The sequence below is a fragment of the Papio anubis genome, chromosome 1, assembly GCF_008728515.1.
Source record: "Papio anubis isolate 15944 chromosome 1, Panubis1.0, whole genome shotgun sequence".
Lineage (NCBI taxonomy): Eukaryota > Metazoa > Chordata > Mammalia > Primates > Cercopithecidae > Papio > Papio anubis.
Window position 1 is genome coordinate 46,794,541 of NC_044976.1, and position 18,917 is coordinate 46,813,457.

General features: G+C 36.8%; 1 protein-coding gene across 3 annotated transcripts in view; it reads right to left on the reverse strand.

Annotated features, from left to right (window-relative positions):
• Window positions 1–7,259: 7,259 nt before the first annotated feature.
• Window positions 7,260–18,917, reverse strand: part of SPATA6 (spermatogenesis associated 6) — a 191,621-nt gene continuing 179,963 nt past the window's right edge. For all 3 annotated transcript variants that reach the window (XM_009208244.3, XM_003891853.4, XM_009208234.3), the window contains 2 exons: window positions 17,767–17,867; window positions 7,260–8,699 (listed from right to left, as the gene is read on the reverse strand). In XM_009208244.3, the coding sequence (XP_009206508.1) occupies window positions 8,519–8,699; window positions 17,767–17,867 (282 nt within the window). In that variant the 3' untranslated portion in view covers window positions 7,260–8,518. The remainder of the gene's footprint in view (window positions 8,700–17,766; window positions 17,868–18,917) is intronic.

The following is an 18,917-nucleotide window of genomic DNA, read 5'->3' on the forward strand; positions in this document are numbered from 1 at the left end:
ACTGTGCCCAGCCCTGAATTCTTTTTCTGGCAATTTAGAGGTTTTGTCTTGGTTTGGAACCATCCATGGTGAGCTAGTGTGATCTTTTGGGGGTGTTAAAGAAACTTGTTTTGTCATATTTCCAGAATTGTTTTTCTGGTTCCTTCTCATTTGGGTAGTCTATGTCAGAGGGAAGATCTGGGTCTCAAAGGCCGCTATTCAGATCCTTCTGTCCCACGGGGTGCTCCTTTTATGTGATGCTCTCCCCTTTCCCCTACGGATGGTGCTTCCTGAGAACCTAACTATAGTGATTGTTACTTCTCTTCTGGATCTAACCACCCAGCAGAGCTACCAGGCTCCAGGCTGGTACTGTTGAGTGTCTGCCAAGAGTCCTGTGATGTGATCCATCTTCAGGTCTCTCAGCCATGGATACCAGCAGCTACTCCAGTGGAGGCAGCAGGGGAGTGAAGTAGACCCCATGAGGGTCTTTGGTTGTATTTTTGTTAAGTTCACTGGTTTTGTGTTGGCCTCCAGCCAGGAGGTGGCACTTTCAAAAGCTTATCAGCTGTGGTTGTATGGGGAGGATCATGTGGTAGGCAGGGCCATAGAACTCCCAAGAGATTATGTCCCCTGCCTTTGGCTACCACGGCGGGTAGAGAAAGATCATCAGGTGTGGCCAGGGTTAGGCATGTCTGAGCTCAGACTCTCCTTGGGCTGGGCTTGCTGCAGCTGTTGTGGGGGATGGGGGTGTAGTTCCCAGGCCAGTTATGTTCCCAGGGGGGATATGGCTATCTCTGCTACATCACACAGGTCACCAGGGAAGAGGGGGAAAGTCGGCAGCCACGGGCCTCAACCAGCTTCCACACAGCTCACAGACCAAAAGGCTAGTCTCACTCCCACTGTGCCCACCTGCCCCCCTCACCCAATAGTTTATTTCCAGGCAGCCGGTGAGCAGGGCTGAGAACTTGCCTCAGGCTACAAGCTTCCCAGCTGAGAAAGCAAGCAGACTCACAGTTCCTTGGCTGTCCCAGGGAGCCTGCAGTGGCAGTCCACTTCCTTCAGAGGGTCTGTGGATTCTCTAGGCTTTCCCGGTATGTTCCTGCAGTAGTTCTAAGAGCAAGAGTTCATGCTGTGGCTCTCCACACACTGCTCTATCCATCAAAGTGGAAGTTCCAAATTAGTCCTGCCTCCTAGTCACCATTTTCCCCTGTTGCTTCTTTTTTTATGTTTATGGTTTTTTCAAATCTCTTTGTTGAAGTTATCATTTTGTCCCCGTTTTCCTAATTTTGTTATATTATTTACCTGTGTTGTATTGTAGCTCACCAAACTTCTAAAGGACAATTATTTTAAATTATTTAGCAGATAACTCATGAATCCCCATTTCTTTGGGGTCAGTTACTATGTTTGTGTTCCTTTGGTGGTGTCATAGTTTTCTGAATTTTCATACTTCTTTTATCTTTGCATTGGTGTCAGTGCATTTGAAGCAGCACTTACCTCTTCCAGACAATCTTTGGTAAGAAAAGTTCTTCACTGAGAGGGGGAGCAGAAATATGCTGTGACACTGAGTCTAGTGGCATGTGAAGTGCCAATTGCAGTAACCTATCACAGCTCTGTGTCCAGGAGGGACAGGAGCAGTGGCACAGGAGCTGAAGTAGCCAGTGTCCACAACATTTGGCAACTATGTAGTCCTCAGCTGTGAATGTTGTGGGGGTTTTGTGGTGCCCATGAGGGCTGCTGGGGTCCTTAGTGGTGCCACTGGGTATAGCAGCAAGTGAACCTGCATAGATAATGCCAAAGTTGGCAGTGAAGACTGGGGAGAGCTAGGGGTGCACACAATAGGAGAGTTGCTGGCATGTGTGCCTGTGGCACTGACGACCAAGACCAGCAGCAGGTGTATATGTGGTGGCAAGAAGTGGCCATGGGCAGGCATATGTGCAACAAGCAGTGCAAACCACCTGTGCATATGTGGCTGCAACAGCCAAAGCCAATAGCAGGCATATGTGCGGTTGTGAGAGCTGGGTAAGGGCATGCACGGAGTGGTGCAAATAAGCAGTGCTTCTATGCACTGTGGTTAACAGCCAGGGTCAGTTGTGTGCATGCACATGCCCAAGAGAGTTGGTCACAGATGAATGTGGTGGTTAAAACTGGGTCTAGTGGGTGGGTGCCAACTGCAGCCATGCATGCAATGACTGCACTGGTTCCCAGGGTTTGGGTGCCCACAGAGGTGCTGGCTGAGGCAGCTCCACTGGAGGTAAAAATAGCCTAGTCATCTGGGGTCCATAAAGGAGAAAGCCATGGGAATTCCGAGCCAACTGGGAGGTCTTCAGTGGAGAAGAGTACTGGGGTCATCTGAACACCAGGTGAATCATGATATCCCCTGCCACATGGCTGACACAATGCCCTCTGTCCTTCTTCTTTATTCCTGGCTGCTTCCAGTTAGCCTGCTAGCAGCTATGCCAGTCTTCCCAGGAATTTGAGTGGGATAAAACCAATGTGGATCTTTTGGGCAGTACTCACAAAGTGTGAAGAAGCTGGACACTCACCTTGCTCTCATTTTCACCTGTGAGGGTAACACTTGGTAATGAGCTGTGCCAGCCTGACGGATGGTATGATAAAGATAAAATGAGACTTCTTCATACCCATTCTGTGTGGTTATTGTTTTTGTTGTTGTTGTTTTGCTTTTGCTTTGCTTTTTTGCTCTACTATGCTGCCGCAGCTTCTTATCTGGACTCCAAAGCCCTCCCACAGCTATTTCCATTCCTGGATGTCTATCAAATTGCTGTTTGTGGGGTTGAGGGCCAGGGTCTCCTACTCTACCATCTTATTGATAACACTCCCTTCTTGAATGTCTTATATGTTTTTCCCCTCAAAAGCAGAAGTAATTTGGTAATGAGAGTAATGTTAAGTTAGTTAAGTAATGTTAAGTTAATGTTAATGTTAAGTAACTTTATTAACTTTTAGAGAACAGTATATCAGCTGATATCTGTTCAGTGTTAGCTTATTTCCTTCTTACTTTACAAACCTTAGTAAGTGGATTTTCTAAGGCTTATGTTATCCAAGACAGCTAGAAAGAATATCAACTAATTTCAATTATTATCCCTCAAGTAAATGCCAGTCTCTCCCCGGCCCCCATATACACACACTCTGATTGGGAACTGTGTTTTTGTTTATCTCTGGTTATCATTCAATGTCTTACAGATTGCCTGGAATATTTTGTGAATAGGCGAACAGTCACAAGTACTGATTATCTGAGGAAACATCATATAAACTCAAAGTATATCATTCAGTGATAATAAACACATTAACAAAATGTTGGATTTTCTCTCTTACCTCTTCATTTTGTACATTGAAACTGTAGCTAGTTAGGAGGAGGAGGACTTCTTTCTTAATTATTATTATTTTGAGCTCTGTCACCCAGGCTGGAGTGCAGTGGCACAATCTTGGCTCACTGCAGCCTCCACCTCCCAAATTTAAGTGATTTTCCTACCTCATCCTCCCGAGTAGCTGGGACTACAGGCGCATGCCACTACACCTGGCTGATTTTTGTATTTTTAGTAGAGACAGGGTTTCACCATGTTGGCCAGGCTGGTCTCAAATACCTGACCTCAGGTGATCTGTCCACCTCGGCCACCCAAAGTGCTGGGATTACAGGCGTGAGCCACTGCGCCCGGCTGTCTATCTTATTTTTAAAAGGGCTGCCCTCAAACTATCTCACTACCACCAGAGCCTCCTTAATTAGCAAAACATTCAATTACTCGAGGTCCAGCACTCTCAGGGTGCCTATTATGGTCACATATAAAGTAATACAAAAACAAAAAGTAGAGTTTCATTTATTTTTATCTGAGTTCATTATTTTTATCTGACTTCAAAATGTGTTTTGTATTCTTGAGTTCTCCCAAGTTCTAGATATTTATTCTTAACTGACTGGATATTTTAAACTCCACCTCCACCCCTGTAAAATCTGATCAACATTTACTTTATTCTACCTTGTTTTCCTATTCTCAAAAGTCCCTCAATCTTTCAACATTCAGCTCAATGGTCACCTCTTCTAATGCTGCTCTAGACTTCTTTGTAGTTCTCTTACTGCATTAGTCATATTCTACCACAGTATTTGCAACCTTGCACACCACTTCTAGCTAGAGCACTTGGAGGAGTTTCCTGAACAATCATGCTCCCTCCCATTTTCATGCCTCTGCATGTTCTGTTTCATCAAGCTAGAACGCCTTTATCCCCATTCTTGCATTTTCATACCACAGAAGTCACCAAACCACGGCAAATGTTTAAATACACTGTTTTTGTTTTCACACTTTTAAAGATACATTTTAAAATTATATACCCTCTATTTCTAACATAGTTCTTAATATATATGTGATGAATATATAGATGAGGCTTGAATGTATAACTTGCCTAAGATCCTAAGGTAAGATAAAGATCAACACAGTAATTGTAAAATGGTACGTTCACTTTGAAAAACAACTTGGTAGTTCTTCAAAATGTTGAACATAGTTTCCACAGGACCCAGCAAGTCAACTCCTAGATGTGTACTCAGGGGAAATAAAATCGTATGTCCACACAAAAAACTTGTATACAAGTGTTCAGAGCAACATTTCAGAATACCTAAAAAGTGGAAACAACCAAAATATCTTATCAAGTGAATGTATAAACAAACTGTGGTATATTCATATGATGCATTATTATTTAGTAATAAAAAGGAATGAAGTATTCATACATGTTACAACATGCATGAACTCTCAAAATATTTTGCTAAGTGAAAGAAGCCAGATACAATAGGTCACATGTTATATGACTCCATTTATATGAAATATCCAGAATAGGCATAGAGACAAAAAGCAGGAGTTCTGGGGAGGAGGTAGTGGGAAGTGATCACTAATGGTTACAGGATTTCTTTTGGGAATTATAAAATATTCTATAATTAGTGAGTGGTTATTGTTGCACAACTCTGAGAATAGAGTAAAAACCACTTAATTGTATACTTTTTCAGAGTGAATTATATCTCAATAAAGTTATTACTAGTAAATGAACACAATAATGAAAATTCTCTACTTGTTCCAGATTTTTAATCAGGGGCTTAATCTTTGGAAGTCAGAAAACAACTCTGCCTGCCTAGAACTTCCTGATCATACATATTAATTGTACAATTACGAAACGTCAAAGGATCATTCTAAATTAACCCTTTTATCATCTTATTGGTGAGAAAACTGAGCTCCAAGAAGCATAAATGACTTACATAAGGTTATATAACTAGCCAGTAGAACCAAGGAAGAGTCTCATTCCAATGATTCATCTTTATTTATTTGTTGATTTTGACATTTTCCTAAATCCCCAGGTTTTTTATAATTTAAAGAAAAAAATTTAAAAATAAAGAGAAAAGCCTATTTATCTTTTATATTAACTCCAATAATTATTTCTAGATTTGTGGGAAATACAGAAAAAAAGGCTAAGAGAATAAACAACTGCACCTTTCTGCTCCTGTGAATGAGAAAAGACAACTATTAGTACTTAAAGGTTTTACTCTTTAAAAACAATACAGCATAAGCACTCATAGTAATAGTTAGAGCAACATGGACCACTCTTTCCTCCTAGGGAACAGAAGATAATCAGACACTTAGCAAAGATGTTATTAGTATCCGGAAATTTGCCCCCAACTTTCAGAAACACACTAAACTTAATCCATAGGAAAACATCTTTCGGAATATTAGTTTCTAAAGTTTCCCTTTCAGCCCTACTTTTTGCAGCCTTTGTCACAGCCAATGGCAGATACAAGTACAATAAGTAATTTCTGTGGTACTTACTCACTCAGGAGATTTTGGTGATAGTAAAACATTTTCTTTGAAAGTCATGTTTGTTCTTTTCACCAAACAGCAACTCTTAAACAAAAGAATTTTCATTTTCCATGTCCCTACAAAGGACACAAACTCATCCTTTTTTATGGCTGCATAGTATTCCATGGTGTATATGTGCCACATTTTCTTAATCCAGTCTGTCACTGATGGACATTTGGGTTGATTCCAAGTCTTTGCTATTGTGAATAGGGCCGCAATAAACATACGTGTGCATGTGTCTTTATAGCAGCATGATTTATAATCCTTTGGGTATATACCCAGTAATGGGATGGCTGGGTCATATGGTACATCTAGTTCTAGATCCTTGAGGAATCGCCACACTGTTTTCCATAATGGTTGAACTAGATTAAAATCCCACCAACAGTGTAAAAGTGTTCCTATTTCTCCACATCCTCTCCAGCACCTGTTGTTTCCTGACTTTGTAAATGACGAGTTGATGGGTGCTGATGAGTTGATGGGTGCAGCACACCAACATGGCACAAGTATACATATGTAACAAACCTGCACGTTATGCACATGTACCCTAGAACTTAAAGTATAATTAAAAAAAAAAAAAAGAATTTTCATTTTCCCAAAGAAAATCATTGAGAATACAATTTTTTCAAAAAGAGCATTATTCAATGTTGACCCTCAAAGGCTGATTGTAAAATACCTCATCATATAATCTACAGCCAGAGGGTAACTCATCAATTGTGTAGTCCAGCATTTCCATAACCTAGGTATCCACATGTACCTGAGGATTACATTGGCAGGTAGTGTGAGGAGCTAGGGGAATGGGGGATGGTGGCCAGAATAACAAATAGTGTTACATGCTAAATTTAGTTTAGAAAATTCTAGGTTAATTCAATAAATATTTAAGGAACATCAATTACAGGTCAGGCTCTCTACTAGATGCAGAGCAAAAGAGTTTTATACCAGAATTTTCTTAAAGCCTCTAACAGGCTAGTGTTCACAAATAAGCATAGTGACTGTACATCCTAGTTTGCTGTAGACAACCCCAGTTTACACGCACTATTCCAGCATTAAGATAATCTCTTTTTACTTTTATAATCCTACATATGACTCTCTAAGAGGTGTGTGTGTGTGTGTGTGTGTGTGTGCGCGCGTAGCAAACAGATTTTCCTAAACTTAGAAGACCAATTACACACTTATATCCACATTCCTACAATCGTCTCCTAAAACAGTGGTCTGGGTCCACGGAACATAGTTTGGGGTCTACTACATTCTCATCATTTGATAGCTGAGGAAATAAAGGATCTGAGCATTAAATAGACTCAGCTAGAAAATGGCAGACACGGGACACTAAAGCCGAGGACTCCTGGCTCATAGAGATGGCTCTAATGCCCTTTCTGATGTATCACAGACTGTGATACTAAAGCACCCTTAACATGATGTTAACAAGTTCTACGACAAAAATAAGTCACCAAGTTTCACATTTTAATTTCATTTTAAAGGAAGTTCATTTTGTTCTTTTTCAATCATAACTGTAAAATTAATCAAAAACAGAGTCAATGAGAAAACACTATCTTTTAGTCAACTCTAATACTATCTTTTAGTCAACTCTTCAAGACTATAAGCTCAGTTCACTTATTCCTACTCTCTTCTTTCCCTCCCCTCACTCTCTAGTAAATATAAAGTAGTTGATTTCTTTGTATCTTCATAGTATCATTGGCTTTACAGGTGTGTGTTGGGGTTGGGGAGAAGAAGTTAATTCTATCCATCAATCAACAACATTTTCAGTGCCTACCACAAAGTGTTCTGCTATAATATTTTACTCGCATTGTGGTTCCAAGTGTTTTTTTAAAGTTAGGATACTATAATACTGTCTTGGGCCATATGGTACTTACACAAATTCCAAGGAGTCAAATTACAATATAATTCCATTATTATTTTTGAGTTTCTATAAGCTTACTAACAGAGGCAATTTTCTGATTCTGGTTGCACCAAAAGGTATGGCCCTAGAAAAAAAATCATGGAAAGAATTTTATCTTTAAAAATTAGTTATTCAAATTTTCGATCATCCATGGCCACTGATATTTCTAACTAACTGCTATGCATTATAAGCAACTTAGGTGGTTCTTCCAGAGAAAAAGGAGTGAATGATCATATAGTCTTTAAAAAGAAAACCTATGAGCTAAGAAATATAATAGTCTGTTCTAAAAAAGGAAAAAGTAGAAAATGTTAGTGAAAACAGGGTTTAAACCCTTAGGAAATTCATTCTTGTATAGGATATCATTTTGTTCATCACCAAGAAAAGGTAGTCAATATTAATTAAATCTTACACAGGCAAGATAACCAGTTAAGCAGATGAAAAGAAAACTGCAAGGTGAGTAAGGCAAAAAAAAAAAGAAAACATTTCTAGAAAGGAACTATTCTTGGATTTGCAGATGAGATGTACATGTAACAGAATATCCTTGTCATATACTGGAAATTGTGATTGTGTGACAGAGCTCTAATATTTGCAACACAGCAGACTCTTCTGTAATAATTATTTTAAAAGGCTTGCCTATGATAATTTACCATTTGAAGTAATGAACTTATTCAAGTATAACTATTGTACCTACTTATAATCCCATTTGTTTTTTTTTTTAAAAAAGGAATACAGATATTGATCACATCAAACATTTTCATTGAGAGGTTGACACGGACACTCATGCGTTTTATCGTGGATGGTCTCAGAAGCTTTCCTGTGTATGTGAAGCAGAACTACAGGCCTTTTTGTATAAGTTTCTGTACATTTTGTCCATGCTGTTCTCAAAGATGGGTCGGTGGGATTTTCCCTTATAAGAGGCTGCCCTGTTGGACCAGTATTCGCCATCATCCAAATGGAAAGTGCCACGTGGCTGCTGACATGAGCTATAAAAAGGGATATAAAAGATTCAAAATAATAATGAAACAAAATTAGAGATAGTACCATGTAAATCAAATATTTATTGAGTACTCTACGGCTATTTAATACTCTGCTGGGGCTGTGAAAAATAAAACACAGTAAGGCCTGTGCTTTCAGAGAGGGACATTTTAAAAGGGGAAGCAGAAGTATCTGTGTAAAACTGTTATAGAACAGTAAAATGAAAATTTTGTGTTAAGAGTGAAAAAGGAATTCAGAGAACAGACACAGGTACAGCATAATAAAAGCAGAACACAGGTGGCCTGGTACGGCCAGTATAAGAATGCACAGCTTGGGCACAGTGGCTCATGCCTGTAATCCCAGTACTTTGGGAGGCCAAGACGGGCAGATCACCTGAAGTCAGGAGATCGAGACCAGCCTGACCTACATGGAGAAACCCCATATCTACTAAAAAAAACAAAATTAGCTGGGTGTGGTGGCACTTGCCTATAACCCCAGCTACTCGGGAGGCTGAGGCAGGAGAATCGCTTGAACCCAGGAGGCGGAGGTTGCAGTGAGCTGAGATCGCACCATTGCACCCCAGCCTGGATAACAACAGCAAAACTCCATCTCAAAAAAAAAAAAAAAGAATACATAGTTGCTAAAAGTCAGGCACACCAGAAACTGAATTCTAGCTCAGTCTTTTATAAGCTGTGAGACCTTGGGCAATTTATTTAACTATCCAGAGTCTCAGCTTCCTTAACTTTAGTTTTACAGGATTGTTTTAAAATTTAAATGTAGAAGTTATTAAATAAGAAACACTAAACTAGGTACTTTACATCTATTTATGAATACATCTTACAACCTTTAGAAGTTGGTAGACATAGAAATTAAGACTCAGTGAAGTTAAGTGACTTGCCTAAGACTGCTCAGCTAGTAAGTGGCAAAATAAAAAAGACAATGTGTGTGCTCTAAGACGCTTTCTACTATGCCATGCTGCTATTGCCCTCAAGGAGTAGAAAATTAGGCTAAATATGAACATTTGTGGAAAATGGAAACAAGGCAGAAGAGTTTCAAGTGAAAGGATCAACTGTAGTTTTGAGGGGTCTTAAGGAAAAAAGAAGGTGGGAGGGAGAGAGCGAGCGAGCGCGTGCGAGAGCACGCACATGTAAGTGAGAGCAAGCCCATAGGAAGCTAACGAAATAGACTAAGACTGGGCTGGCTGTGATGAAGACAGAAAAGAAAAGGTAACTCTTTCTTAAGGATTAATAGCACTCTTCATGTTATCAGTGTTATAATTTTACTAACATAAACATTAAATTCTGGAATTACATTTTTTTATAGATAAAATGTTGAGTTTATTTTCTTATATAAATAATTGACTTTCTTCAAGGTCAATGAAATACTTTTTATAGATTAGACCTCCCAGGCCTGTTAGATTGTAAAGTTTCTTCCCGGACACACGCAACCTACAAACCAAGATTACACCATGAACAAATACAAAACCTGAATAGACCAATAATAAATAACAATAATGAAGCAGTAATAAAAAGTCTCCCATAAAAGAAAAGCCCTGGATCTCTGGCTTCACTGCTGAATTCTACCAAATATTTAAAGAAGAACTAACAAGAAGTCTACTCAAAATATCACAAAAAATTGAAGATATGAGAAAACTCATTTTACAAGGCTAGCATTACCTAGGTACCAAAACAACAACAACAAAAAGACAAAACAGACAAAAACAACAAAAAGAAACTACAGGCTAATATTCCTGATGAACATATGCAAAAATCCTCAACAGAAGATTAGAAAATTGAATTCAAAAACACATGAAAAAGATCATTCACCATGATCATATGGTATTCATTCCAGGGATGCAAGGATGGTTCATTATGGGCAAATCAATAAATGTGATACATAATATCAACGGAATCAAAAACAAAAAAAATGTATAATCATTTCAACGGGTGCTGAAAAAGCATTCAATACAATTCAACATCCACTCATAATAAAACCCCTCCACAAACTGGGCATAGAAAGAACATACCCCAAAATGATAAAGGCCATGTATAACAAACTTACAGCTAATATTATACTGAATTGGAAAAAATGAAAAGCCTTTCCACTAAGATCTGAAATAGGACAAAGACGCCCACTTTCGCCACTTATATTCAACATAGTAATGGAAGTCCTAGTCAGAGCAATTAGGCAAGTGAAAGAAATAAAGGGGATTCAAATTGAAAAACAATAAGTCACATTATTCCCTTCTATAGAAAACATGATCTTATATTTAAAAAACATAAAGACTCTACCAAAAAAATTAAAATGAATAAACACATTTAGTAAGGTTGCAAAATAAAAAATTAACATGCAATAATCAGCATTTCTATATGCCAAGAGTAAACAATCTGCAAAAGAGATCAAGAAAGCAATCCCATTTCCAATACTAAACAACAACAACAAAAAAATTTAGCCAGAAAAGTGAGATTGCTATGACAAAAACTATAAAACACTGATGAAATAAACTGAAGAGAACACAAGAAAATGGAAAGATATCCATGTTCATAGATTGAAAGAATCAATATTGTTAAAATGCCTATACTACCTGAAGCAATCTAGAGTCAATGCAATCTCTATCAAAACACTAATGACATTCTACACAGCAACCATAACAAAACAATCCTAAAATTTATTTGGGACTACAAAACAAACAAACAAACAAAAAAACAAAAAAAAAGACTAGAATAGCCAAAGCAATCCTGAGCAAAAAGAACGAAGTTGGAGGCATCACATAACCTGACTTCAAATTAAACTGTGACGCTATAGTAACCAAAACAGCATAGTACTGGAATAAAAACAGACGAATAGATTAATGGAATAGAATACAGAATGAAGAAATAAATCCACACATTTACAGTAAACTCATTTTTGACAAAGGAACCAACCACATACATTGGGGAAAGGACAGTCTTTTCCAAAAATGGTGCTGGAAATACCAGATATTCATAGGCAAAAGATAAAAATATAATGCCTATCTCTCACCATATACAAAAATCGAACTAAAATGGATTAAATACTTAAATGTGAGACCTGAAAGGATGAAACTATTGAAGAAAATATTGGGGAAATGCTTTAGGATATTGATCTGGGCAAAGATTACTTGAGTAACATTTTAAAAGCATAGGCAACCAAGCAAAAATAAACAAATGGGATCACATCAAGCTAAACAGCTTCTGCACAGCAAAGGAAACAATAAACAAAGTAAAGAGATACAATACGTAACGGGAGAGAATGTTTGCAAACTACTCATCTAAGAAGAGATTAATAACCAGAATACATAAGAAACCGAGCAGCGGAAAAAAAAAATAATAATCTGATCTCTAATTTTAAAATGAGCAAAAGATCTGAATAGATATTTCTCAAAAGAAGAAAAAAAAAATGGCCAAAACATATATTTCTTAAATGCTCAATGTCACTAATCAAATCAAAACCACAGTAAGAAATCATCTCAATCCAGTTAAAATGGTTTTTATTTAAAAAGACAAAAAATAATGCACGCTGCTGAGGATACGGAGAAAGGAGACTGCTCATATACTGTTGGTGAGAATGTAAATTAGTATAGTCCACTAGGAAAAACAGTATGAAGGTTTCTCAAAAAAAAAAAAAAAAAAAAAAAAATAGAACTACCTTTTGATCCAGTAATCCTACTGCTGGGTATATATCCAAAGGAAATAAAATCAGCATATTGAAGAGATGTCAGCACTCCCATATTTATTGCAGCATTATTCACAATAACAAAGCTATGAAATCAACCTAAGTGCCCATCAGTGGATGAACGGGTAAAGCAAATGTGGGAAATAGATACAATGGAATATTATTCAGCTATTAAAAAATGAAATCTTTTCATTAGCAACAACATGGGTGGAACTAGAGGACATCATGTTAAGTGAAATAAGCCAGGCAAAGAAAAACAAATATCACATGTTCTCACTGATCTGTGGCAGCTAAAAAAGTTGACCTCACGGATGTGGAGAGTAGAATGGTGATTACCAGGGACTGGGAAGGGGAGGAGGGAATAGAGGGTGAAGAGAGGTTGGTTAAAGAGTAGAAAAATACAGTTATGAAGAAGGGATAAGTTCTAGAGTTTGATAGCTCAGTAGGGTGATCATAGTTAGCAAAAATTTGTTGTATATTTCAAAATAGGTAGAAGAAAGATTTGGAATGTTCCCAATATAAAGAACTGATTTACTACATGATTTGATTTACTACACATTGTATGCATGCATCAAAATATTATATGTACATTAGGAATATGTACAATTATGATGTGCCAATTTATCGAAAAAAACAGAAAATTTAAATTACTCAAATTGAAACTGTTATGAATAATTTCATAATTGAAACATTTTTGTTGAGCATATCCCTACTGTCAATATCCTTAAAATTAGGCATAAACAAATAGAAAACAGTTTTTATCAATAGCTAGTTTTATAAAAGAACAGTGTTAAAAATTACACATAACAGCCATAATAGAAGAGATAATATTCTAAACACAAATTTAAAATTATTTTTATCTTTATTTTTCTTATTTTGTTGCCAACTCCCATTTACATGAACCATCACTTCAGGCCTGGTCATTAAAATTTGGGCTAATGCTGAAATACAATAGTGATGTGAGAAACACACAACCATAGAGAGAATTTTAAATCTCCTGAAAACAGAAGAAATTTGAAATAAATGTAGAAGGTACTACAAGGAAGAAGAAGCATCCTCTAGGGCCCTGGGAATTGGCAGGGCTATCATAACAAACGTCTAAAATGTATTAGAAGCCACACAATATAAAAGCAAGAAGGAAATCTTATGGGTAGTTGATTCCTTCCCTACTCAGCTCCCCAAACCAAAGATGTCAGAAATAAGGGGTCATTTATTCAGTTCTTGATAAGAGATTTCTTTCAAATGAGTTTCAACTTAAAGGTGATAGAAGACGTGAGACAACTATCATAGATAAGCTGATACCTGGAAGATAACATAGCAAACTATATTTTCCCACTCTGCAATTCCTGTAGAAAAACACTGAACACCTGCTAGACCTCATGGCTGAAAACCTCAATGTGTATATAGACTTTAAAAAAAGTATTGAGTGACGAGCATAATTTTTCTTGAGGAAAAACACACAAAAAAACTTATATCTCTTTATTAATGTTCTCTATTTGATTTTTATTAATGTTCTCTATTTGATGATTCATTGTCATACTTCAATTTTTTAACACGCTTTCCTTTAGCTTTGAATGTAGCTGCTTTGAAGTGTGCTGAATCTAACATCTCGAATTCCTCAGAGACAGTTTCCAGTAATTCATTGTTCACATATATGGGTCATACTTCTTTCTTTACATATCTCAAAGTTTTTGTAGAAAACAATGTTTTAGATCTAGTTGAGACTGCAGAAACTCTGGCCTTTTCGATTTTTGTTCAATGATTTGCCCGGACTGATACTGTGAATTGTTTCTTCACACTGCCCAGCTCCTTGTGTCTGTTTCTTTATTTTTTTAATTGTTGCTATTTTATTTTATAGGTTTAGGGGGTGCAAGGACAGTTTTGTTACATGAATATATTACATAATGGCGAATCAGAGCTTTTAGCTTTTAGTGTACTCATGGTTCAATAGTGAACGCTAACCAACAGGTATTTTTTCAACCCCATCCTACCTTTTAGAATCTCCAGTGTTTATTATACCTCTCTGTATGTCCTTGTGTACCCATTGTTTAGCTCCTATTTGCAATGAGAACATGTGGTACTTGTCTTGGCTTCTCAGGGGCTACCCCGGAGTTAGCATAGCTTAGTGGCTAGCAAATGACTAGTAAGAGCCAGTAAACCTATAAGGCTTCCATATTTTGCCAATGGATCTATATGTGGCTTTGGTAGTATATTCAAAGTTTATCTAGTTTACAAGTCTGCCCTGCATTTTACTTTCTGCCTTCACAAGGCTTCACATTCAATCATAAATTAGTGGCTCATTAGGGCCTTCACCAATGTCTCTCATGCATATGTATAGCCTTATGCATAAACATAATCTTCTAGCCAACCAGGAATATGTAGAACTTGATATCAAGGCCAGCCAACTGTGGCTATCTTCTCTCAGATCTTTACTGTCTGCCCCAACCAGTATTAAAACTTCAGGCCTCCTCTGCTTGTTTGCCAGGTAGTACTAAAACTTCAGTTCTCCCTTCCTTGTTTGCCAACAAACCATTATTGTTTCTGTTAATGGAATTTCCCATGCTCTGCTCCATATAGTTAGTTATTTCTGGAAGCAGAGCTGCCAGTATTTCAACATGACTTCCCTAGTAGAACTTTTGTGATATGGAGCTGGGGAGTGGTAGATGGGGATGGAACCTCCAGGTTATAATGTCACAGGCTCTAACTGTTCTGATATTCAGTAAATTTTTTAAGTTAACTTTGAAATTGATACATAATATTTGTACATATTCCTAAGGTACGTATGATATTTTGATGCATGCATACAATGTGTAGTGAATCAAATCATGGTAATTGGGATATCACCTCAAACATTTATCCCTTCTTTGTACTGGAAACATTCCAAATCTTTCTTCTAGCTATTTTGAAATATACAACAAATTTCTGTTAACTATGGTCACCCTACTGGGCTATCAAACTCTAGAACTTATCCCTTCTTCATAACTGTATTTTCTCTACTCATTAACCAACCTCTCTTCACCCTCTATTTCCTCCTCCCCTTCCCAGTCCCTGGCAATCACTATTCTACTCTCCACCTCCATGAGATCATCTTTTTCAGCTGCCACATATGAGTGAGAACATGCAATATTTGTCTGTGCCTGGCTTATTTCACTTAACACGATGTCCTCTAGTTCCGCCCATGTTGTTGCTAATGAAAATATTTCATTTTTTAAAATAGCTGAATAATATTCCATTGTGTCTATTTCCCACATTTGCTTTACCCGTTCATCCACTTAGGTTGATTTCATAGCTTTGTTATTGTGAATAATGCTACAATAAATATGGGAGTGCTGATATTTCTTCAATATGCTGATTTTCTTTCTTTTAGGTAGTATAACCAGAAGATTTTCTTGATAAATGCTTCTCAATTTGTTATATGCTTTTGGTCAATTCCAGGAGTTCTTAAATTGTTGTTTTTGACAGTTCTGTTCAGTTTGTTTCTTTGGGGGAAAAGGATTTGCTGAGCTCCTCGCTCAGTCATTCCAGAGATTCATGCAAACTTCTTCATGATGCCTGTGTCAAACAGCATCTGTAGAGGGTTGATAGTAAGTCAAGACTGCAAACTCTCTCTTGACTTCTACTGACAGAAACCTCAAGGCTGGCAAGAAGGTGATTACTTTGAGTGTAGTTCCTCTAATCTTTGAGATGGAAAGCAGAACGGGAGGACTTCTTGGCCTAGTACATAATATTACTTGAGGATAAAACTAAAATAATATCCTAATCATTTCAATAGCTTCTGGAGCTAATATCAAAGATACTTTTCTAAAAGTCTTGAAGGACTGACCACTTCATCCGATTGATTCAAGTGTATATATAAGAGAAGCAGCAATGATTATAAAGTGACCTCAAAAATGTGTAAGCAGAACTTTTCTGACACCCTGCTTAACTCTCATTTGAGAGGTACCACATTGTTCAGGGTGATCAAAAGCTTAATCAATAACACTGCTTGGTGAGCTGAAAAAAGAACCAATATTGGGGTTTATGGCAAACTTTAAATTGACAGCAGCACTTTTGAAAATGTAGTATTTATCTACCTATGTTAGAATTACCCATGATATCCCATTTTTAATTTTATTGTATTTATTTTGTAGAGACAGGGTCTTGCTCTGTTGCCCAGGTTATTCTCAAACTCTTGGCCTCAGGTGATTCTCCCACGGGGGCCTCCCAAAGCACTGGGATTACAGGCGTGAGCCATTGCACCTGGCCCCATGATATCTCTTAAAATACAGATTTCCATGTGTTACTTATATATAAGAATCAGCATCTATGGGGGTAAAAAGTGGAAATCTATATTTTTAACAAACAACTTAGATAATTTGAAAATGAAGCTCTTTCCTGTATCAACTCTTCTCACTTCTTGCCCAAATTAGAATTAATTATATGCGTTAAGCACCCAAAATCGGGATGCTAATCCATATAACAATTTAGGGAATATGCCTTTAATGAAGAATAACAAAGGGTAAAAAATACTCTTCCTCAGGGTGTGTACCCTCTGAATCTTTCTTTTCCTCTTTGGATTGCTTCACCTTCAAATTTACCTATAATAAACTATTTACTTTAAAGAGAGGCCCAGGTTGCTCCTTGCTTGGGAGGCAATAACTTTGAGAAAGGAAGTCACACTCCCACTTATACTCTGTGTAAGGGGCATAAGGAGTCCTCACATGTTCATAGATGGTCTAGCCTAGCTTACCAGAGTAAAGATCAGAGATTTGAATGCAAAACCCAAGTTAGCAATTAAAAAATATTCCATTCTTTGAAGTTTTGTTTGTTCCTCAGGAATCTCAGGAAGGTGAAAGCTATATTTTACAGTAACTAGTGGTATAGCATCCAAGAATTCAAAGAACCTTTGGCTGTATAAATCCAAAATTTACAGTTTTTAATACTGCATTAAATTTATGTCAGTTGACACAGAGCTGTCAAAAATCTTGATGAAATTTGCTCATATAAACTTGTACAAATGTTATTATTAACATTTCTCAAGTTTTAGATGAGAACAGAATTTGCTCTTACAGAATTTGATCTTAAATTATTAAAAAAGGTTGGCTCATGGTCTAAAATTATAAGAACTGTTTTTTATATTAGAATAAATACATTCTGAAGTATGTGAGTTTTCAGGGCAGACAAATCTTAAGTAGGATGAAAGGCATCACCAATAATTGACTATATTTGTTTTTACACATAAGTTCCAGTAATGCAAACATATTAAAATTTTAATAGGAATTTACAGTTAAAAATAAATACTAATTATCCTTTTGAGTCTAAATTACCCACAAATTCAGCAGATTATAAAACAATTATTTATATAGGAACTATGAGAAGGATATACATATATTTCATTCATACCTATACTCGGGGTCACTGTCATAGGCAGAGTCTCTATATAAAAGACTTCTTTTCAGTTCCAGTTCATCATCTTTCTCCAGGTCTCTCTGGTCTCTCTCATCCTGAAAAATTTTAAAGATTTCCATTAACTCATTGTCTCATTGTCCCCAAAATGATGCTTATGTTTCTTCAGAAAATGCTCTTCTCCTCCCCTTATAAATTTTAATTTATAAGAAACGGAATTAAATGTTAGTGTTTCTTTGGGGAAAAAAAAGGTTAAGTGAGGATTCACTATCCTTTCCAATAAAACTATACAGTTTTATTATAGTTTTTGCTAATATTGCTTATCAAAGATTAGGTATCAAGTAGATACTTCTTGAATCCATAAAAATACAGGAATGACTCCTGTGTCATGATACGTAAATTAATATTATCTTATACATTGTTATATGAACTCAAGAGATTGTACCTGCATTCTGAGGAATAAGTATTTGAGAAAACTATGTAGATACAAGCATTCTAACATGCACCTATGACTTACAAAGGAAATGGCTTAGACTTATTAATCAAAAGCCAAAATGCAGTAACAATCCAGAAAAGGCAAAAACAAAAGGCAAGGTAACTGAAATGAAAATATATGGTTACCCCCACCTTGTACGGGCAGCCTGTTCTTAATTTCTAATAGACACATATAAGGACATAAGAAATAGTATTCTGAAGAGATGGCTTTGTTAACTATAACATTCACAGTTAAGTTCATGTGTGGTAATGGTATATAATTTAATACCAAATGCCTTTCTCAAATACTAGTGAATATCCTTGTGTTCCTTAGTCAAACAAGAAGAGAAACAAACAGAACTGATAACAAAGTAAACTAGTAAGCACAAATAAGGATTAGTATTAGTAAGGGGTTCATTCACTTGATGTAAGAAATCAGCTGAATGTACATTGTGAAGAAAAATGATTTTAAAAATTTGCTGATGGCATGAAACTAGGAAGACAGCATTATGTGTAAACATGTGTGCAATAAATAATAGAGCTTGTTTAAAAATCACAGAAAATATGCATACAAATTTAGAATTGTTATAGTTTCTTGGTTTTATCATTATGAAGTAACCTTTATTTCTATAACTACTTTTTTTTCCCTTAACTTCTTTTGGTCTACTATTCCT